The 24,112-nt window shown below is 45.5% G+C and overlaps 1 protein-coding gene across 1 annotated transcript in view; it reads left to right on the forward strand.

Annotated features, from left to right (window-relative positions):
• The window catches only part of arhgef2a (Rho guanine nucleotide exchange factor (GEF) 2a), a 134,784-nt gene that overhangs the window by 42,327 nt on the left and 68,345 nt on the right, over positions 1 to 24,112 (forward strand). The window contains exons 7-11 of the mRNA XM_083646542.1: positions 8,802 to 8,945; positions 9,691 to 9,941; positions 14,666 to 14,791; positions 18,615 to 18,735; positions 23,570 to 23,646. Coding sequence (XP_083502668.1) covers positions 8,802 to 8,945; positions 9,691 to 9,941; positions 14,666 to 14,791; positions 18,615 to 18,735; positions 23,570 to 23,646 — 719 coding nt within the window. The remainder of the gene's footprint in view (positions 1 to 8,801; positions 8,946 to 9,690; positions 9,942 to 14,665; positions 14,792 to 18,614; positions 18,736 to 23,569; positions 23,647 to 24,112) is intronic.

A 24,112-nucleotide genomic window follows, 5' to 3' on the forward strand; every position in this document is an offset into this window, starting at 1 on the left:
ACAACCCGCTCAATAGTAAAAGGCCCGATAAAACGGGGTGCAAGCTTCCTAGACTCGACCTTCAAGGGAACGTTCCGAGACGAGAGCCACACCCTCTGACCCGGCGCATAGGCTGGGGCCGGTGTGCGGCGGCGGTTAGCCTGGACTTGCGTCTTGGCAGAGGAACGTAATAGCGATGCGCGAGCCCTCTTCCACGTGCGACGGCAACGGCGCAAATGTGCCTGCATGGAAGGCACCGCAACCTCCTCCTCCTGGGAGGGGAACAAGGGGGGCTGAAAACCGAAGCAGCACTCAAAGGGAGCCGCAGGCAACACCGGTTCGGGCTCAGCCCGTATGTCAGCCGAGAACTGGCGGGACAGGGCATCTGGCTTGACGTTCTTAGAGCCAGGTCGGTAAGTTAAAGTGAAGTTGAACGTCCCGAAAAACAAGGTCCACCTGGCTTGCCGAGAATTCAATCTTTTAGCAGCTTGGATGTAGGCCAGGTTCTTGTGGTCCGTCCACACGCCGAACGGGAGCTTGGAACCCTCCAGCCAATGGCGCCACTCCTCAAGAGCCGACTTAACTGCGAGCAGCTCACGGTCGCCGACGCTATAATTGGCTTCAGCAGGCGAAAGCTTACACGAGAAGAATGCACAAGGATGGACCTTATGATCCCCAGGAGAGCGTTGAGAGAGGACAGCCCCAATTCCAGTCTCCGAGGCATCAACCTCAGCGATGAACCGCGCAATCTCTGCCGCTATTGCGGCTCGCCGGACCATCACCTCGAGCACTGCCCCATCCGCCCGGGGGGGCTTGTGCAGGTCTAGCCAGGGGCGGCCGAGGACCACGGGAGTATTGGGACAATCGGTCACGTGGAAGTGAATCGTTTCCCGATGGTTCCCAGAAAAGCGGAGGTCAACTGGCATGGTTCTCTCAGTAATATGGGCGAAGCGCTGGCCCCCGAGGGTTATGGCCTCAAGGGCGGGTGAAATTTGGACGGTTCCCACGTCCAGTCGAGCAACAACACCGCGGTCCAAGAAGCACCCCTCCGCCCCCGAGTCGACGAAGGCCGGGAGGGCAAGGGGTTGACCCCGCCACGAGAGGGTGCAGTCAAACGATGATACGGGCAGAGAGGCGCAGTCGGTCTGGCCCAGTAGCATCTGCCCTACGGCTACTGAGCCTAATCTTTTGGTGCTGGGCGCCCCCCCGGGCGGATGGGGCAGTGCTCGAGGTGATGGTCCGGCGAGCCGCAATAGCGGCAGAGATTGTCGCGGACACGGCGTTGTCTCACCTCAGGGGTGATGCGGTCCCTCCCCAGTCGGGGGGGGCGGGTAGCAACAAGGGCCGCGCTAGCGGAGGGGGCAGGACCAGGTACGACATCTGCGGTGTGGGTGGGTGTCCCTTGGCCCGGCCGAGCTCCCCCGGCCGTGATCAAAGACTTGAGCTCTTTAAAGTCGGCCCTCAAACCCAGGACCTCAGTCTGTCCCAAGTCGACCCCCAGCCCCCCGTGGGCGCTCTGCCCAATGGGGTTGAGGTTCAGCCGGAGGTTGGCAACCTGAGCTGCTAATGCTTGGCATTGGGCCTCCTTCTGAAGCCATAGAGAGAAATGCACCAAATTATAATGTGCATTTGGGAGAACCGCATGGATATGTCTAGCAAAGTTGGCGACCAATTCGGCCGGCAATTTGCTAAGCAGACGTTGGACATGTGACGCACAGGCAAGTTCTGCCGCCCCGTTTTGCCCTAGGGACTGTAGCAACCCAACCATAGATCTCAGGATAGCCTGTATCCCTCCCAGTGCTAAGTGATGAGGCTGCCCATACTGCTGGTCTAAGGCTGCTAGAGCCGTGGTATAGGGACAAGGATCATAAGCATAAGAAAGGGCGATATCGCGTGCTGAGCTTAGATGAAGATGGTCTAATAGAATGTGGTACTTGTATGTCTCCGCTTCTTCAGGTGGTAGGAGATTATTGAGAGCCATTTTCAACATCGCGAACTCCCGAGGGTCCTCATGTGTGAAGTAGGGGAATGAGGGCCCTTCAATGCGTGAAGCCTGTCTTCTGGCTACGGGAGCAGGTAGTTCCGGAGCAGTAGGGGATAACGTATGGAGGTCATCCACTGTCATGCCCTCGGCCTGCAGCAGTACTGCAAGCTTCTCTTTGTGATCGTCCCCATACTCAGCAGCACCCAGCAGGGGCAAGTGGGGCGGCTCAACCCGCTGCTCAGTGTTTGGGTTGGGGCGACTGATCGCTCAGAAGCTGGGGCAGGAGGGGCAGGAGACCGCGGAATGACACCCTGGTCGAGACGATCTAGCCGGTTCGCCAGGAGGGCGAACCATCGACCTCAGCAGCCCGATCCTTCTGGGCGTCAAGCAGGCGTGACATCAGGGCCTGCACCGCTGTCAGCGTTGTTTGTAAGGTCTCCTCGGTGACAAGACCTTTCGTTGACTCGCCTGGTGGGTCACCTGAAGCGGCCGGCGGGGGAACTGGCGTCTGACAAGGAACCCCGCAAGAGGCCGAGGGGGAAAGCCGGCGCCTCTTCAGCTGGCCGCCTGGTGGGTCGGCTGAGGCGGCCGGCGGGGAAACTGGCACCTCAAGATTCAAGATTCAAGATTTCAAGATTTCAAGATTTTTATTGTCACTCCATGGTACAAGTATCACATGTGAAATTCTTGTGCTGTGGACTCCGTTTACGACATAGTACAAATAGGCAACAAGCAATGAGCAATAGGCAATAAGAAATAGGCATCAATAAGCAATACTAAGCAGCAATAGGCAATAAGGCAGAATAGCGATAAGACAAGTCAGTGGCTTATTCATTGCACATAGGTGCACATGTCATGTGCATACGTTAGACGTGTTCAGACATTTTAAATTCGACGTATTTGACATGCAGGTGCAAATAGCATGTACCTTATTAAACATACAATTAACATTAGGCATTGTGCATACGTTAGACGTGTTCAGACATTTTAAATTCGACGTATTTGACATACAGGTGCAAATAGCATGTACCTTATTAAACATACAATTAAACATTAGGCATACATAATGGTAGCAGCTGCAGTACGGTACGGTACGACTACTACACTATTTGTGTATGTTAAGGAGTCTCGTGGCCTGCGGGAAGAAACTGTTCCTCAAGCGATTTGTGCGTGCTTTTGGAACCCTGTATCTCCTCCCTGAGGGTAGCAGGGAGAACAGGCTGTTGTGGGGATGGTTTGTGTCTTTGATGATCTTCAGGGACCTCCTGAGGCACCGCTGGTTATACAGTTCATGCAGTTCTAGCAACTCATCTCCTGTTACGTGCTGGGCCGCGCGCCTCACCCTCCGTAGCGCTCTGCGGTCCATGGCGGTACAGTTCCCGTACCAGGCGGTGAAGCAGCCAGTCAGCAGGCTTTCAATGGTGCCTCTGTAGAAGTCCCTGAGGATTTCTTTCCTTAGCCCAAATTTCTTCAGGCGCCTGAGTCCGTGTATTCGCTGTTGGGCCTTTTTGACAACAGTGGCGGTGTGGCCGGCCCAGGTCAGGTCCTGGTGGATGTTGACTCCCAGGTACTTGAAGCTGTCCACCCTTTCCACCACTGTGCCGTTGATGGTGATTGGGGGGTGTGCGCCCCCCCCTCTCCTGTAGTCCACAATTATCTCCTTGGTCTTGGAGACGTTCAGAGAGAGGTGGTTGTCCTGGCACCATTGTTCCAGGACCCTCACCTCCTCTCTGTAGGCCGTCTCGTCGTCCCCCGAGATCAGCCCCACGACTGCTGTGTCGTCTGCAAACTTCACAATGGAGTTTGAAGTTTGAGTCGCCACGCAGTCGTGGGTGTAGAGGTCGTACCAGAAGGGGCTGGAGACGCACCCCTGGGGCGCTCCTATGCTGATGGTCAGTGGGGAGGAGGTGAGGTTGCCCACCCTCACCACCTGGCGGCGGTCTGTTAGGAAATCCAGGATCCAGTCGCACATTGCCGTGTTTAGTCCCAGATCCCTGAGTTTGCTTACCAGCCTGGAGGGTACTATGGTGTTGAATGCTGAGCTGTAGTCCACGAACAGCATTCTTACATAGGTGTCCTTCCCCTCCAGGTGGGACAGGGCGGTGTGGAGCACGTGTGCTACTGCATCCGCTGTGCTCCTGTTGGGGCGGTATGCAAATTGTAGCGGGTTGTGGTCCGGGGGGAGTGTGGGGCGGATCTTTGATATGACCAGCTTCTCAAAGCACTTGCTGGCTATTGGCGTGAGGGCTATTGGGCGCCAGTCATTGAGGCTGGTCACTTTTTGCTGTTTGGGGATGGGGATGATTGTTGCTGCTTTGAAGCAGGGGGGAACTCGTCGGAGGGAGAGAGACTGGTTGAAGATGTCTGTGTATACGGGTGCCAGCTGGTGGGCGCAGGCCTTGAGGCTTTTTGACTTCTCTAGAAGGATAAAAAAAGAAGAAAATAGTTGCATAGTATACCATGCTGTCTTTTTTCGGACAATATTTTAACTTTATAGATAAAATTGCAATTTTGGCTGTTTTATGATTGTTTTCTTATTTATAGACTATTCAACTAGTCTAAAAAAAAAAGACTGCAGTCGCCTGCATCCTACCACACACACACACACACACACACACACACACACACACACACACACACACACACACACACACACACACACACACACACACACACACAAGGCTGGGAATTTCACCATTTTAGGGGCAAGGCCATTTGGCCTTCGGCATCGTTTTTGTGTTTTGTTTTGTTTTGGCACGAGGCCACATGCCAGCCCACAAAAGCCATTGCTCTATTGGCATCGTGAATAGTGATTTTTCTGAAATGTAAATGGGCCAATTACACATCATTTGCATCGAGCAGGCTACATTAAACTGAGACCACCGATGTTTTTAAAGCAGTGTTTCCCAAACTATGGGTCGGGACCCAATTTGAGTCGTGGACCTGTGGGGGGTGGGTCACCAACTGGTTGTCATGGAAACCCTTTATGTATGTTTTTTTGTGAGTTTAGGTCCCAGGGAGACACAAAATTGATCTTTTATGTCCCAAGATGAAAAAGTTTGGGAACCCCAGTTTTAAAGCAACTGACAGCACTGACAGACACTGCCAAGGTGGCTTTAGGGATCTCAGGTCATCAGGACCCGGACACACACACACACAAACACACACACACACACACAAACACGCACACGCACACGCACACGCACGCACGCGCACGCACGCACACAAACACACACACACACACACACACACACACACACACACACACACACACACACACACCTCATTAATAACCCTGTAATAAACCCATGATAGTAACCATATTTATTTATTTAAAGCTATACTTTTTTATCCATAATTAATGTTGATGTAATGGAGAAATTAAGGGGTATGGTTTCGTGCTGCATTGTGTAGTGAAAATATTGGAACCAGTTTCACCTCAGTCTTCAGTATTTATTACATTTACTGCAGTACATACTACTGCTTTAGCACATTGTGTATGTTTAGTGACATGTACAAGCTAGCTTAGCATCATATTAAAAGCATCAAGGTGATAATTCTTAGGGCCCCTATTTTGGTACAGGCGATATCCCGTGCGCGTGCCTTAAGGCAGGCAAGATTGCAGTCCGACTTCCAGGTGTTATGCCGAGTTTTGCACCCCCGCATGGCAGCAGCTAAACGCATCCCCACCTCACGGCAGCATATTGTAATGATTTATACAGAAACATAACTGTTTAAAAATAATAGAATTGTTTGGGTAGACGTGACCTCCCTGTTTTTAAGTTAAAACAGCCCCAAAATATGGTGATGGGATAATTACTCACGGGGGAGCATATCTCATCACAACAACGGGTGCAAGGGTAGATTAGAGGCGGGCCAAATAATTTATGCACGGCGCACACGGGATTTAGGCGGTCTTAAGTACCAGAATTATTCACAGGTGTGGCCAGGCAATGCTGGGCATTACGTCAATCAAAACCAATCAGATTCCCGTCTCGCGATCGCTGTTTGCGCGAGGCATGCAATATGCTGTAATTCTCTCCATGCGTAATAGAGTGGACTCACTCATGCCGAGGACAGAGAGAGATGGAAAGAGCGTATTGACAGATCGTCTGTGGTGCGGGTCCTATGTCTATTGTCCAACAAGTTTTCTCAATTAATTTCCCTCTTCGCGATGTGATACAAGTTTCTCAGTGAGTTATAGTTGATTGCCTCACTGAATTATCTGCTAATACCCAATTTTAGCAGCAGAATTTGATGTCCTGGCGTGGCAAAGGCTGTGCGTAATGACATAGCCAAAATTAATTTTACTCTGCGCTGCGCAGCACGGAGATTATGGTGCACTCAAGCACAGCGAGGTAGCGTGTAAGAGGTGCTTTTAAGAGCTCTTAGCGCAAAGTAATTGCGCGCTGCTGACGATAGGATAATGCCATCTATCCCACATTTTTGCGCTGAAACGCCTGGTTTGGCATGTGGCACGCCTATGTCTAGTACAATTATAACAGGCATGCGCTTTGTGCACGTCCCCAATTTGCATTGTGCGCGGCATTAAACGAGCGCAAACGCTAAATTACCGCTTTTGCGAAGATATAGGGGCCTTAGTCTCTTACTCTTGTCTCCCGCCTACACTTCTGTACTTCAGCCTCCCCGTCTGTATTTCAGCCTCCACGTCTGTACTTCAGCCTCCACGTCTGTACTTCAGCCTCCACGTCTGTACTTCAGCCTCCACGTCTGTACTTCCTAGAGAGGAAAGTTGGTAAAACGGATGTTAAAGTCGAGCTGAAATGAAAAATGCCTTTTTTTCTATTTTAGATCACGTCCCTCGTTATACAGTGCAAAATAGATTACAAAAATCCCATTTCTTGGGGTTAAAAAAAATCACATCAAAAGTTCATCAGGAGTTAATTCATAACATTTACAGTTTGCTGATGTCACGTAGTACTATCAAATTTCTACCCAATTTCAACCAATCATATCATGGAATGACAGCTGTCAATCAATATGCATGGTTCTAAGACAATTCTGAGCAGGCAAGATGGCTTTTTTACTTTTCTAGCCCATAAATGTTAATATACTTGGGCAATAACTATGTAACATACAAGATAAAACGAACAGTAATGTCTTCATTTAATGTAGAGTGCAAAGGACATGTAACTGGCTCGTTAACTCGCATTCCAGGAATATTATTATTTCCCGTGGCTCTTACTGTAGCTAGTCAGCAGCCAGCACTCCACTTCGGCCAGCCGCCCGGTCCTCTGCTCCGAGGCTCGTGCAGTGAGCCAGCCAGTGACTACGCACTCTACAGCACTCTATTATACTGTGTTTCTACATACATGTACATGTAGACTGTTATTGAAACGTGATCGTAGGTTTCAGATTTGTCTGGTAAAATGTTGCGGTGCCAGCTTGTTCTGCCCCCAAATCCGGTGGGATCCATTGATCCATTGACTGAGATTCACAGCATTGAAGCGCCAGGATTGAAACTCCAGTCCCTAATCCCAGACACGCCCACTTTCCAAAATCAAATCAAACTCCTCACATGCTATGTCCCGCCTCTCTACCCTGCTTCACTCAGAGCAATGTTTGTTTTCAGTCAGAATACGTCACACAGACCGTCTGAGACCCATTTCATGTTGACTTTAAGGCGGGACACACACTCATTTCTCCAAATCACCTGCCTCAGTTTTGTTTACATGTGTCCTGATTGGTCGAATACCATCAAACTTCCTTCCGGTCTGAAGCATTTTTTTTTTCTTTGGAAGATGACAACTTCCTCTGGCCAAATTTGAATGGGCAGAAGTGCAGACTGTCTCTGGAGATTGTGGAAGAGATAGACTGGCTTGAGAGACTACAAAATGCTGCCAGCTAGCTACTATTGTATCCTTCTCACACAACAGCAGGTTGATCAAAAAGCTTAATTTATATAATATTTCTTTAAGCTTGATCTGCATGCTGGCCCTCGTCATGTTTCAACACGGACGCACCATTAAACAAGCACTTGGGGTTGGGGTGAGGCAGTGCAGGATGAGGGGGCTTGGGTTATGATTATAGAGATTATCATAGAGCTCAACAGTGACCACCCACTTTTTCTTAGCTCCCGTTCCATCAGAGAATTCCACATTCATTTTATCCATAGATGTTTTCCTTACATAATATTTTTAAGCCTGGAACCAAGCCAACCAGCCACCTACTTAATCATTAGTGACGATAAAACATTTCACTTGGAGCAAAAACAAAAAGTGAAAAACGGAGAAATAATCAATCGCTTTTTTTCTCTCGCACGTTCACTTCTCCCATTGACTCCAATAGATTCAGGACCTGCTGTTAGTGTCATAACTGGGGGTGGCAGTGGAAGTTGACTGTCTCTATAATCCATTGTCTCTGGTTTAGGCACTGGGGAAGGGTCTCTTAGGGTTAGACACAGGGTGGAGGGGGTGCCGGTGCACCGGTAGCCACTTGGTTAGGGTTTGGATATGATGGGTGGCTTAGGGTTAGGGTCTCCAGGTAGGGATAGCCCCTCCATAGGACATCTTGAGACCCCTGGAGCCTCGACCAGTACGACCAGCTCCAGGCTCCAATCCCACGGCGTAACTTGACCTTTGCCTGACCCCGCCCTGGTGCTTGTTTAACGGGGCGTCCCTGGCCGTATCATGTTCGAAAAGAAGGGTACCGGGCGCATTCCATCCGGTGCAAAAGGTGCATGAGAGAGCGGTGAACACTGGGCTGCATTTTGACCACTGCTTATCTCAATAAAGAAGGCATGAGAAAAATAAGATCACACATGGGCATGCATTTATTTCATGTTTCATATTTCTGCCTGTTCCTCTGTGATGTTCAGGAGAAATCTACTATGCATCGATGCTTGAGGAGATGGAGATTGAGTGCCGGGACTTTGAGGCAGACTCGTGGAGCATGGCTGTGGACAGTTCCTACCTGCAGACACACCGCAAAGAGGTTATCAAGAGGCAGGATGTGATCTATGGTGACAGAACATTATCCCCAGCTCCACACTCACTTGTTTTACTTGTCTTTAAGCCCATGGCACACCAATCAAACATTCTACAATCAATGAACACTGATGCTTGTTTGGTGTGACATGGCTCTCTGTCCTTTTTTGGAGATGTTTGGTCAGATTCCACATGTTCATTCCTTGTTAGGCAGTTACCTGACTTTGATGCCCTCCTTAGAGATGAGACAAACTTTGACACTGTACTTAATTAAGGATTTTCAGGTATCTGTACTTTACTGAGTATTACATTTTCAGGCAACTTTTTACTTTTGCTCCCTACATTTTAACATTTTGTACGTTCTACTCCTTACATTTTCAAAACAGGCAATTTACTTTAGTTTTAATGCACGACAATGTAATGTTTGTCTGTCTCTCTCGTCTCACGCCCTCCCAGCTTTCATGCTCATGTGCACCTTTTTTGTGGAAAAACCATATCACACAAATTATTAATCCAAGTATAGTCTTTATACATCTTAAAACATGTTCATAGTCTTCAAAGTAAATTAATATGATGCGAGTTCCAGTTAGCTTTGCACAGAAACAGGTAGAAATACTTTTTACTTTTATACGTTATTACATTTCAGAGCGTGTACTTTTTTACTTTTACTTCATAAGCAGGTTGAATCAGTACTTCTACTTTTACAAGAGTCTTTTTTTACACAAGTAACTGTACTTCTACTTAAGTAAAGAATGTGTGTACTTTTCTGGTCCTCCTCAGAGCTGATCCAGACGGAGCTGCACCACATGCGGACGTTGCGGATCATGGAGCGGGTGTTTCAGGCGGGGCTATTGGAGGAGGTGGGTGTGGATCCGGGCATGGTGCACGGGCTGTTCCCCTGCCTGGACCCCCTCCTTGCCCTGCACGCCTGCTTCCTGGGTCACCTCCTGCGTCGACGCAGCCACAGCCTGCAGCCCGGCTCCACCTACAACTTCACCATCACCCAGCTGGGCGACGTCCTGCTGGAACAGGTGGCCAACACTCACTCACACACTGCCGACCGCAGGGGCAGCAAACATACGGCCCGGGGACCAGAACCGGCCCGCCAAAGCGTCCACAGGTTGAATTTGCAATCAATCCAATTTTTCAAGCTCAGTGTAACAGCCCTTGGTCTAGGTAAACAGGAGGCAGGGAGTCTCGACTGGTGGTCCACAGTTTATTGGCTCTCACTTCACACCATGGTAAACACCGTGAAAACTACAAAGCATACAAAAACACACATTATAGTTTCCAGATTGAAATCAGAATGGTACAATTAAAGTTCAAATATCAAATGCAAAATATCATTACCAATATAAAAATACACCATTTATTAAGCTAAACTTAAACTACTAAAATACAAATTTTATTCAGCAAGTTAACTATTAAAGCATATCCACCAAGTCAAGTGCAATGAGATAAAGTGCAAAACATTCAGATTGCAGACTACACCTCAATTTAATCCATGACCAGAAATCAAAAGGTAAACAATACACGACAATGAACGAACCAAACCACTTGACCAAACAAAGTACATTCAGATTTATACAAACATATATCCTGCAGATAACACAAACTATTGAGCGTACCTCATTCCGCTCACCAAGGGTGTTAAACGAGGGTTTGCAGGTTCGTCTTGGACATCGCACATTGGCACTCTAACAAACAAAGCGAGATAAACGTCACCATCAATTTGAATGAAAACAAATAAAACCTCATACACACTCTTGTAGTAAAGGCAGTTTGCTACTCGACATACCTCAAGGGCTTTATGTAGTTTATCTCATTTTCGTCTTTGAGACCCAGGCTCACGCTGTTGGCGTTTCACAGACTCTTTACATGCCAAATGAACAGAACGATAAAGGACGCCGTCTTGAACAGGTGGTAATATGGCCTAATGAGCAGGGTTTCCCAGCTGCCTTTACATTGACAAAATAGACTGACAGAATAAGGGAAGTCTGCCACCCTTTGGACGCTACAGGTAATTATGGAGTCGAGCTGTTCAAATTGAGTTAATGGCACCAACTACTATAATAATTCCTTATTAAAAAGGGAAACGTATAAATTACAAAAGGCAAAGAAACTCTAGCAACAACAGGTAGTAGGCGGTCAGTTACACTCAGCATTTGACACCCAATATTGATGCACTTTTGAAGGCTAAGAGGTACCAGTTTTCAGGAGCAAGTTACAATTAAGTTTTCTGTATTCATCACTAAATGGTAAACTATTTTCATTACCCTTGAATATAGGGAAGAATTCCACAGTTGCTGTCAATTTTAATGCATAGTTACGGACAGTAGATTTAATATGATAGGCGCGCCTATGGTAGCTGAGATAACCCCATCTGAAACCGTGTTCTTAGAATGTTGTAGGCCTAATTCTTTACACTAAAAGAAACCGGAAAATTTTGAGTCTTGTAAATTTGTTGTTGTTTATTGATTTATTGACCCCTGGCCTACCGCATTATTATTATTAACCCATAATAAGGGTTGGTCTATGGGACTGTATGAAAAAAATAACTCATATGAACCCATATGAACTGTGAACGAACTAGAAAGAGCTAATGATTTGAATTACTTTTTTCTCAGATTTGATACTGAGTCTGCTGCGAAGGCAGCTGTGGATTTTAATCTTGATTTCATTCCCTCTTGCAATGTATCTGACCGTCTTATAATTGACCATCAGCAGGTTCAGAGCATTTTCAGTAAAGTGCGTAATAAGAAATCGACAGGGCCGGACAGCCTGCCGGCTGTATTGCTGAAATCATGCTCAGCTGAACTAGCAGAGGCCTGGAGCCCCATCTTTCAACAGTCCTTAGACATACAGTCATACTGTTCCTGCCCTCTGGAAAAAGTCCATTATAACTCCTGTTCCTAAAGTTTCATGTCCTAAAGTAAACAAGGACTTCAGACCTGTGGCTTTAACTTGTGGGGTGATGAAATGTTTTGAGAGAGTCATTGTAAACTTGCTCAAGACGGAAGTGGCTGACCGCCTTGACCCCTTACAATTTGTAATATCCCTATCAAGGGGAGGGGCTTAGGGAGGGGCGCAGCACTGAAGATGCTGTGGTCTGTGCGTCCCATCTGATAAGTAAGCACTTAGAAGACTCTAAGGCCTACGCACGTGTTTTATTTGCTGATTTTAGTTCTGCTTTTGATACAATTCAACCTCAGCTGCTTATCAAGAAACTAAATGACAGGAACATCAATCCTTTTGTTCTTAAGTGGGTTTACTCTCTTTTAATACAACGGTCTCAACAGATGAAAGTCAACTTTGCTCTCTCCAGTGTAAAATACTGTAGCACCGGGGTACCCCAAGGCGGGGTGAGCTCACCTTTTCTTTTCACAGCGTACACTAATGACTGCAGGAACCGTCATCCGAATAATTCTGTTATAAAATTTTCTGATGACAGTTATTATCGGTTTGTTGCGAGGCGACGACTGCCCTGCGGTGTATCATAGTGAGATCGCTTACTTCAAAGACTGGTGTGAGAGCAACCACCTTATTCTTAACACCACCAAAACAAAAGAAATGCTCTTTGATCCCAGGGCTGTGAGAGCTCATGACCCAGTGATTATTGGAGACAAATAGCTCAATTCCACCACATTTTACAGCCCTGCACAGCCCGTCACCACTCGGCTCTACTTGCTTCAACCCGATGGACGTTCTGCTTCGACTGCCCTTCATCTGCCCCCGCCCACACCTGGTCGTCATAGCGACCGCATATCTGCCCTCCACCCATGTTCCGAAAATAGGCTATAACATAACGTTACAATTAAATCCATACACAGAACTTTTAAACTGTTTATGAAATACTGGTGCCTCTAAATGACCTACAGTGTGTGTGTGTGTGTGTGTGTGTGTGTGTGTGTGTGAGAGAGAGAGAGAGCAGTGAGACCACAGTCCTTGATCCTGGCCTGAGCAGCCAGCTCATAGCATCACAGCATGTTGGGCGGGTGTTACAGTGTACATGGGCAAAAGTGACAATCGACCAGGAGAATGGATATCACTTTGTTGTTAGTCAAAACTCACAAGCGCTGCTAAAGGGGCGGGCGCGAGGGACGGGGTTTGCGCTAGAGTGAAGCCTCTACCCCCGCGGCCTCTCACCAGGCAAAACCGCGGCTTCACCAAGCGCCTGCGGCCTAGCGGAGCCGACGCAGCACTAACTACACAAGCGCTTCAGAGCAGCTGACTTTTGTACAATTGAAACCACCGCGCCGATTTTATTTCACCAGAGGCGAAGGCAGCAAAACAAAAGACTGATGGAAAAGCATAATAGAAGAGAAGAGAAGGTAAGTAAACTGGTATGCAGCGCTGCATTGACAGTCAGTAGGATAGAGAGTAAACACGATTCTGCCTGACCAATCAGTCGTCTACAATGTTTTCACGTCACCGTATGAACCCGGGTTGGCAGAATAGAACCCCGACGAGGCAGGGACCAAAAGTAGCACGGCTCAGCCTCAAATCTAACCGAGCTGGGCCGGTTTATACCGGTGGGATGAGACCAAAAGTCGAGTCGAGCGGAGCGGGACCGCGCTACTAGCTGCGGTGGGATTGGGCCAATAGAAATAGATAGAGATAGAGCAGGTTGGCTCATACAAATACCTGGGAATTCAAGATGTTAAAATGGAATGTCCATGTCGACTATCTGTGTGCTAAACTATCACAACGTCTTTCACAGTTTTCTCCGTAGACTTAGATTGTTTGGCGTGAGCACTAACATCATGTCAACGTTCTACAATGCGGTGCACGACATCGGCCAGAAACCAAAGTGCAGCTGTGCTCCCGCTCAATCCTTGCGTTCTGTTCAGAAAACATAGGTGACTCGAGTATTTAGTTACCCAAAAAGCTAAAAAACAAACAAACAAACAAACAAACAAACAAACAACTAAAACCAAATAATGGCATCGCCGCCTAACACACCGGTCAAAACGGTAAAATGATCGAAAACACTGGCAAACAAAGCGGAAAGACCACCGGAACACAGGGTGGGTCTTCCTCACTAGATAGTACACCTGGACACCAGGTACCCGAAGACATGGGGAGTCATACCATCAGTGCCAAAAGCGTCCCAGGCGAGAATCGAACCAGGCCCTTCTTGCTGTGAGGCGCCACTGTGCCCCATTAGGCACAAATCAAGTAAATTGTTGCCTCAAAAGGGAACAACCATAGCTGGGTTAAAAGTCTGTGAGTAATACCTACCAGAAATCTTATAGGTTTTCTAACCACTGGTGCCATAATACCGCACAAAAACATGCAAACCAGCGACACTAGAGAGACACTAATGGCTCATTTCCACCACATTGTACTGCATGGTATGGCTTGTCTCAACTCAGCTTTACTCATAATAGCGACACCGTATATATCTGCCCTCTACCCACTGCTTGTAACGTTAAAATTAAATCCCTACACAGAACGTTTACTTCAATTTTTTTTTTTTCAATTTTTCAGAACATCAAAAACAACACTCATACATGGAAAAAGAAAGAACATACACATATCAACATTCCAACATTACAAAGTAGTGCTACCAGTCACATAATGTGCTTATGTGCTTGTAATAGATGTGCATAGTTCTCACTGATGTGCGTGTGTACGCGCGCATGTCTGTGTGTGTGTGTGTGTGTGTGTGTGTGCGCACGTGTGTGTGTGTGTGTGTGTGTGTGTGTGTGTGTGTGTGTGTGTGTGTGTGTGTGCGTGCGAGTGTGTGTTGTAGTTCTCCGGCCCGTGTGCAGATGAGATGAGGAAGACCTATGCTGAGTTCTGCAGCCGCCACCTAAAAGCCGTCAAACTGTACAAGGAGCTGCTGGCCAGAGACAAGAGGGTGCAGTACTTTATACGGGTGAGATGGTCCAGAGACAAGAGGGTGCAGTACTTTGTGGCGATCCCCCAAAAGACTAATCATTTATAAATGACATTTCCAGCATCACTGTTGTCTTACACACCACACACACACCCATTGGTGTTTTTCAACCAGTAATATGGCGCTGCCGTACCCGCTCCTTGACAGGTCCAGCCCATTACTTTTCCACGTCATGTCTGGAAAACAGTATGTATAATGTATAGTATACTGTATATAAACAGAATGGCGCCAGATATAAACAGTATGTATAATGTATAGTATATATAAACAGAATGGTGTCAGATATAAACAGTATGTATAATGTATAGTATATATAAACAGAATGGCGTCAGATATAAACAGTATGTATAATGTATAGTATATATAAACAGAATGGCGTCAGATATAAACAGTATGTATAATGTATAGTATATATAAACAGAATGGGGTCAGATATAAACAGTATGTATAATGTATAGTATATATAAACAGAATGGCGTCAGATATAAACAGTATGTATAATGTATAGTATATATAAACAGAATGGCGTCAGATATAAACAGTATGTATAATGTATAGTATATATAATCCAAAAAGGTTCATAGTGTCTATACTTTACTTAGATCGTTAGGTTTTCTTCTATATCAGACACAGGTTTGGTTTTTGTTCCTACCTGACATGTTTCGACGGTAAACAACATCAGCTGTTTAAGGCACGTCACACACCATCTAGTGACACCTCTGATGAAGACGGAAGTATTGCCGTCGAAACATGTCAGGTAGGAACAAAAACCAAACCTGTGTCTGATATAGAAGAAAACCTAACGATCTAAGTATAGTATATATAAACAGAATGGCATCGGATATAAACAGTATGTATAATGTATAGTATATATAAACAGTATGGCGTCAGCTATAAACAGTATGTATAATGTATAGTATACAGTATATAAACAGTATGGCATCAGATGCCACTGACGAGGAACCGGTAGCGGTCGCAGGAGCTGGGCCTCCGTTTGTGCTGTCAAGCTTCACTTGTCGATCCAGGCAATGCTCTACGTTGAATCCACATTGTAATCCGCGTGGCCCCAGCGTCGTCTTCTCTTTGAAGAATCCACAGCGGACCCGAATCTCCAGAGACTCTCCAAGTTGCACTCCTCTTCCATTGGCAAACGTGAGTCAGCCAAAATGGCATGCTGATCCCATTTGACATGACTATTTTATTTGACTGGTTGCTTTAATTTTGTGGTGTTTGTGCTGAAGATTTGGTGATTGGCACACCCCCCAATCACCATCAACGGCACAGTGGTGGAAAGGGTGGACAGCTTCAAGTACCTGGGAGTCAATATCCACCAGGACCTGAAATGGGCCAACCACACCGCCACTGTTGTCAAAAAGGCCCAACAGTGACTACACGGACTCAGGCGCCTGAAGAAATTCGGGCTGAGGCCAAAAATCCTCAGGGACTTCTACAGAGGCACCATTGAAAGCCTGCTGACTGGCTGCTTCACCACCTGGTATGGGAACTGCACCACCATGGACCGCAGGGCGCTAAGAAGGGTGAGGCGCGCGGCCCAGCACGTAACAGGATGTGAGCTGCCAGAACTGCAAGATCTGTACAACCAGCGGTGCCTCAGGAGGTCCATGAAGATCATCAAAGACACAAACCACCCCCACAACAGTCTGTTCTCCCTGCTACCCTCAGGGAGGAGATACAGGGTCCCAAGAGCACGCACAAATCGCTTGAGGGACAGTTTCTTCTCGCAGGCCACGAGACTCCTTAACATATACAAATAGTGTAGTAGCCGTACTGTACCGCACTGCAGCTGCTACCATCACGTATGACTAATGTTCAATAGTATGTTTAATTAGGTATATGCTATTTGCACCTAACAGAATGTTATTATGTTTAATTATGTTTAAAGTATGTTCATGCCATTTGCACATATGTGCAGTGAATACGCCAGTGTCTGTGGCGTGTTTTACTGCTTTATTGCTTGTTGCCTCTTGTTTTTTTTGTTTTGTTTTTTGTTTTTTTGCACTATGTTGTAACGGAGTCTACAGCACAAGAATTTCACACGTGATACTTGTACTACGGAGTGACAATAAAAATCTTGAATCTTGAATCTTGAATCTTGAATTAAACTGCTGTATGCCTTAGTATTTCTGTGTCTGTTCATGCAGGGAGCCGGGAAATCCCGAAGTGGACTTTTTTCATCTGGATTCAAATGAACTGTGTTTGGGAAAGCCCGGCTTGGATTTCTTTGCGAGTTTCAAATGAACTGTGGAAACTGGACGGGACTGAAATATCAGTTTATTGTTACATGTTTTCTTTCTGAATAAACATTATTGCAATTGAGCTGCCTGGTGTTGTGTGCATTAATTTGACTGTATGTCTCATGCTGATTTATTGGTTTAAATAAGATAATTAAAGGTTCATGTTTTCATTGTAATCCATGCTTCCTTTGTGGGGTTGTGACTAGACAAACATACAAGACTGGTCAAACCGCTACAACTTTATACCAATCCAATCCACTTTATTTATAAAGCACATTTAAAACAACACAGTTGACCAAAGTGCTGTATAATCAAACTTTGGTGTTTATACGTATAAAATGGTGAAATCTTCAAAATATATACTCGTATAACACCTACAATCAATTCACTATTATTGTTATTAATATTAGCATTGTCAAAAATATATACGACTATAATTGGAGAGCTGTCTGTCTGTCTGTCCGGAGTAGGAAAGTGCACCGTTGCTCCGATTACCCTCGGTATTGGTCTCGGTCTAGTCCCCGCTCAGTCTCAGTCTCACCCCCCTCAGTCTCAGTCTCACCCCCCCTGAGTCTTGGTCTTGGTCTCGCTGTCCCTCGTCTTGGTCTTGACTTGGTCTCAGTTTAGGTGGTCTCGACCACAACACTCACAAAGAAAGAAAGAAAAAGTAGAAATAGACAATTTATATATCTAGAATGGGATGTCCAGGGAACTGGTAGAATAGCATGATCCTCCCATGTGCTATGTCCTGCCGGTGAAGGTCCCCCTGTCAGGTGTAAAGAAGCGGCTGGCAACTGCACGTCGGAGGAAGCATGGTGCTAGTCTCGGCTCTCCCAGATCGGCAGAGGCTGGAGCAGCGACCGGGCCAGTAGGGGGAAAATATCTATCCATCTATCTGCCTGTCTGTCTCTGTCTGTCTGTCTGTCTGTCTATCTATCTATCTATCTATCTGTCTGTCTGTCTGTCTGTCTGTCTGGCTATATCCTAGAATGCTCAGCTAGTATTTCCCGCTTTCTTCTCTTGTGCAACTATTTGCATCATAAATAAATGCAATTTCAACCAATTCTCTGGCACAGCCCACCTCACTTTTTTATGGCTACTGGTAAATAAGACTGAAGAACAAGATTATCAAGTGAGATTTAAAAACAGAAAGAAAAAAGAAAATAGTTACTGTAGCAGCTACATTAGTTCAGAAATTTGAAAATGCCATTGGAACCGTTGGACAGTGTCCCAAGCACAGGGATGCTCTGTATAGAACAAGAAATCAGATGTTCCTTTTTCTCTTTTGACCAAGTTTTTCCTCTGAATTCTGACTTCAAAACTCAAACATTTTCATGTGGCCATAATGTTCTTAAGAATTGTTTGTCTCAGATAGCTACTTATGCAGATTTTATAGTATTTCATAGGCTGAAATAATTTTTTAGCAAATTTGTCTAATTAAATGAACATTAGCCTATAGCCAATTTGAATTTATAGTAGTCTCTCTCCCTTCCTCTCTCTCTGTCTCTCTCCTCCCTCTCTGTCTATGTCTGTCTCTCTCTGGTCAGCGGGTGAGTCGGGGACCCCTGCTGCGTCGTCATGGTGTTCAGGAGTGCCTCCTGCTGGTGACTCAGAGAATCAGCAAGTATCCAGTCCTGATCCAGCGCATCCTGGACAACACCAGCCCCGGTCAGCAGCACTGTCCCAGCTTCTTTTTCACACTCAAAATGCCTGTGTTAGCTAGCCTGATATGAGACTGAAGGCAACTTGTTACACTAATTTCCATCATAATCCCCTGGCTACTCATATGGGGTTAAAAACTCTGTTATACTTTACTACTATATCACTGCTAAACCAGACAATGGCTTGTACATGATCAGTTGCATGTGAAGGGAGGCCATTTTAACAGTGATGCATCTTCTCAGACTCCAGATTTTTCCATCAATAAAGTCGAGTCAACATCCATTAGTCGTCACGTTTTGCAGTGTAACAATAATAATAATAAACAAAAAATACCGTATCACGGATGTATGCCTCCACCAACAAGTGAGCAGTCTACATCCATGTCTATCCAGACTCATACAAGCACAAATCCCTTGAAGCCCACAGCACAGTGGTGTGGCCATTCAGCCTTACGGCACTTTAGGCAACCAGGCATCTCGCATGGGCTCCATTCCTAGGCTCGCCCGCTGGGCGGGCTCCGCTGCCCTGCAACTCGCCAAGCTGGCCCTGCAGCTTGCATACACAGCTCGGCCGCTGTGTGGCCTTGGCCCGCCCTGCAGCTCAAGTGCTGCCTCAGCCTTAGGGCAATTAATCTGCCTTGTCAGGTCACCCGCACGGGTGCTCTTTACACCCTCTGAAAGTTTCAGCCTGATTGCACGTAAAACAGCACAGCTTGTGACCGGCACAAAAATTGAAACAGAGAACAGCCAGACATTGCCCACATTGCCAAATTTATAGATTGAAGATAGATAGATAGATATAGATAGATATATTTTCATTTTCATTTTCATTTTTATTTGTTCCTGTCATGAAAATGCACAATAGTACAATATACATTTGGTCACACAATACATCACAATACATGTTTGAAATCAATGCTTTTCATGACTGAAAAGGAGCAGAAAGAAGAATATAATTCTTATGTTTTATCTGCCCCTTACTTGAACACAAATAATCTTAAATGGTCTGTCATTTACAGATACCTACACCGTCAACACTGTGATTACAACAACATAAACAAAAATAACCTATACATTTTTTTTTACAAGCTTAAATCAAATAAAGCTAACATCCAATTAAGTTTCAAGTGCATAATGTCTAATTTGTCTTTATAATTTTTTTTAAGTCCTTCTGTTGAGAATTCCAAAGTTTTACACCAACAAAGATAGATAGATAGATATATAGATGTTTCGGAGTACCTCAACAACACGGCTTGTGTTGAGATGACAAGTTTTGCACTGTTTCAAAGTGATAATAATAATAATAATAATAATAATAATAATAATAATAATAATAAGTTCAGTGTTTCTGCCTGTGTTGCTGTCTGTTGTAGTGTAAAACGTCCTAAAGGGAGAGCAGGTCACCAAGTGAGTGAGAAAAGGAGAAAATACTGAATAATGACATCACAACAGTATAATCCTAATGTTAATTTTAAAATGAGATATTCCTCTAAACATGGCTAAAAATCGCCCCCCTAATTACAAAATTGTTCCGGCGCCACTGGGTCACAGTAACCTTGAACTTTGACCTTTGACCACCAAAATTTAATCAGTTCGTCCTTGAGTGCATGTAGACGTTTGGGCTAAATTTGAAGCAATTCCATCAAAGTGTTCCTGAGATATCACCTTAATGAGCATTAAGATTGCATTTGTGGGTCACAGTGACCTTGAACTTTGACCACCAAAATTTACTCAGTTCATCCTTGAGTCCAAGTGGACGTTTGAGCCAAATTTGAAGCAATTCCATCCTGAGATATAGCGTTAACAAGAATCGGACAGATGTACAGACGAACGGACGGATGGACGGATGGACGGACAACCCAAAACCATAATGCCTCCAGCCATGGCTATTGCCGGGTGGAGGCATAAAAAGTCCATCTCGCTTACTGAGTTGATGACGTCAGCAGCTTTCAAGGCATTAACGTTAGCCATGTGAGGAATGTGAACACAATCATAAAATACTTTGGAAAACTCTCGGGTCAAATTATATAAACTTACAGTTTGATGTCTGGGCTGTACACACGTTCTTTCACTGTAATAATGTGTCCAGGGTTGGATCTGTTGTTCACTCAAATAGTGACTCCCCGTGCCATTTCATCATACCGCTGCTCTCGCTGCCTGCAACTCCTCTCGCACAAACTCTCGTGCCGCGGGTCACAACGCACTCAGAGGCTCCTTGTCTCATCAGCTGATCCCCGTAGTAAACAATAGAGCCGCTCACAAAAATAGAAGCACTGCGACAGCAAGAAAAGCAAAAAAGAACATGCAACACCACATAGTTCTAAGCCAAATATGTAGCTTACTACTTTGATTAACAATAAAACTATTAAAAGTAAACAGATATAGAAAAGAGTGAAAAAGGACAAAAGATGAAGAACAGCTATACAGGCTGCTTGCCTCAAACCACATGACAACTCAATGCATACCGATAGGCGTTGACGTGTGGTAGTGACGTGTCGATGAGTTGATGCAACCCCTAGCATCTACATATATTACTTCTATACACATTCTAGATGGCATATGATCATTACAAGTGTCATTTCAAAAACAAAATATCTTAATTAACAGGCAGTTGGTGTGCATACAGTATGAATGCACTTATTCTTAGCTACAGTGTTGTTGAAAGCTTACATCTCAGAGTGAATGGCTAGGCAAAAGCAAGTGCCTACTAGTGGCTGCTCACTAGTAGATTGTTGTTGGTTGCCTTTAGTATTTCAGACGAAAACTATCATTAATTCATAGAGTAGGCTAGATTCCTTGATATGTCATATTTTAGCAGTGAGACAACTAAAATACTTAAAGCTGCATTCAGCTATGTTTTTGTGTTCAAATAAGTGTTAAATTGCTCTATATTCTGACAGCAATCACTGAAATAGAGTGTTTGGTCAGTGACTTGAAACCCCCAACCCCCCACTGTCCTCTATCTCTCTCCTGTAGTCCTGCAGGCTGGGCGGATGTATCTCCGCAACCGTAACTCATAGAGACTCACGGATGGGGGCATTGGATTCGGGGTGAAAAAATACATATAATCCTTCAGAAGGATCGTGATTGGACCTTCAGTTTCTTAGAAAATTTCAACTTTTCTCTGATTGGATAGTTTGAGGTCGGCGCCAATTTTGATCCAATCAGAGAAAAGTTGACATTTTCTAAGAAAGGGAAGGTCCAATCTTCCAAAAAATAATAAAAAAAAATCACCCCGAATCCAATGCCGCCATCCGTGAGTCTCTACGACAGCGATCCTCAAAGTCCGGACTCCGGTCCGCATCCGGACCCAGACTGGGGCCCGGACTGGGGCGGCTTTAGCTCAGGAGGTAGAGCGGGTCGGCCAATGACGCAAGGGTTGGCGGCTCGATCCCCGCTCCCTCCCAGCTGCTGTCGCTGTGTCCTTGGGCAAGACACTTAACCCTCCTTGCTCCCGATGGTGTGTAGGCACCCTGCGTGGCAGCCTGCCGCCATCGGTGTATGAATGGGTGAATGTAGACTATCTACTGATTGTAAAGCGCTTTGGATAAAAGCGCTATATAAATGCAGGCCATTTACCATTTACCATTTAGACGCCGTCCTATCCAGACCGAGCCCTATAACCTATAAATCATTGAGAATTGTTACATTTCACAGAGCTTTTCTTTTTTAACCGGCACATGCTTTTCTACCCTTTACGGTACTGGTTTAATCTGCCAGGAAGCTCACAGACCAATGCATGCGCTGTAAATCATCACACGTGATGCTACTCAGCCAATCAAATATCTGATTCGATTCTGCCTGTTCCAGTCGGTTCCAGTGCTGCAGGCGAGAGATTGTCAGTGACACGGAGATATGCGAGAGATATAAGTCATTTAACATGGTGTGCTCAAAAGAAACGAGTAGACCGCAAAAACAAAGATTTTGTTTTAATCCGGAGCAGGCAGACTCTTAGATGTTCATTCATTGTTCTCACGGGCAGCTCAAAACCAGGCAGTATGTCTCATGTGAAGTGCGATGCAATCCTAACCTGTCTGTGAAAGCGCCACACGAGCAAACGCACTCAAATCCAGACTGAGGGCACACTCACACATTCACTGCCCAACGGCATGTGACGTTTGCATTGCGAACGATCGATAGACAGACAGACAGACAGACAGACAGACAGACAGACAGACAGGCAGATAGATAGATAGAGACAGACACGGAGATAGATAGATAGATAGATAGATAGATAGATACATAGATAGATAGATAGATAGATAGATACTGTAGATAGATAGGGAGCTCACTTCTCTCAAGAGAAAAGGTGGAGTTAAGGGAAGAAAAAATTAAAAGACTTTTAAGATGCACATTTTCCCAAAGCACTCTGTTGTATGTTATTTTTAAATGCAGCCATTATTTTACTTGAAATGTGAAAAGAACATGTATTTATTATTAGTGTAGGCTAGTTATTTATAATTAATCCAGTTAAATATGAAAACTAAATAAACATTGTTGATGTTTATTTTGACTACATACAGACATTGTACCATTGTACGCAAGCTACGTTACAATGTTCCGGACCTTTGCTTGAGGACATTTTCTCTAACTGGACCTCTATGAATTTTAATTGAGTGCCCCTGCTCTACGAGTTATGGTTGCGGAGATACGTCCGCCCAGCCTGCAGGACTACAGGAGAGAGATAGAGGACAGTGGGGGGTTGGGGGTTTCAAGTCACTGACCAAACACTATTTCAGTGATTGCTGTCAGAATATAGAGCCATTTAACACTTATTTGAACACAAAAACATCGCTGAATGCAGCTTTAAACCAAATTACTTTTGTCTCTCCCATTTCCAGAAGATGAAGACGAGGCATCCTGTCTGGCCCAGGCTCTGTCCATGGTCAGAGAACTGCTCGTGTCAATTGACCAACAGGTACTTTCTCTCTAGTGACTTAGTCTCTACCTCTATGCTGTGCTAATGCAACCTGGGGTCTGAGATGTGCCAACATCAGTGTCGCAAGATCAGTGCGTCGTGTTCCATAACAATCAGTCTCTCCAGGACCTTCATGATGTGTGATGTTAAGGCAACCGGTCTATAGTCATTAAAGGCAGATGGAGAAGGCTTCTTAGGAACATCATGAAAGTCTCACGTCCAAGTCTTAGTGCAAAGGCAAATCTTTGCTAGTTTCTACCACTCCAAATCTCACAATTTTTTCTTTTAACTCATTCACCGCCAAAGACGTCTTTGACGTGTTATCAGAAATAGCCCTCCCCGCCAATGACGTGTTTGACGTGTTTTTGTTTTTATGAGTGCAGCGCTTAGTTCAAACACTTACCCAGCCTGTGACACAGACACAGGTCCCTAACCTCAAAGTCAAGCCGACAGCACGTTATCAAAC

Source organism: Poromitra crassiceps (assembly GCF_964638095.1).
Source record: "Poromitra crassiceps genome assembly, chromosome: 11".
NCBI lineage: Eukaryota > Metazoa > Chordata > Actinopteri > Beryciformes > Melamphaidae > Poromitra > Poromitra crassiceps.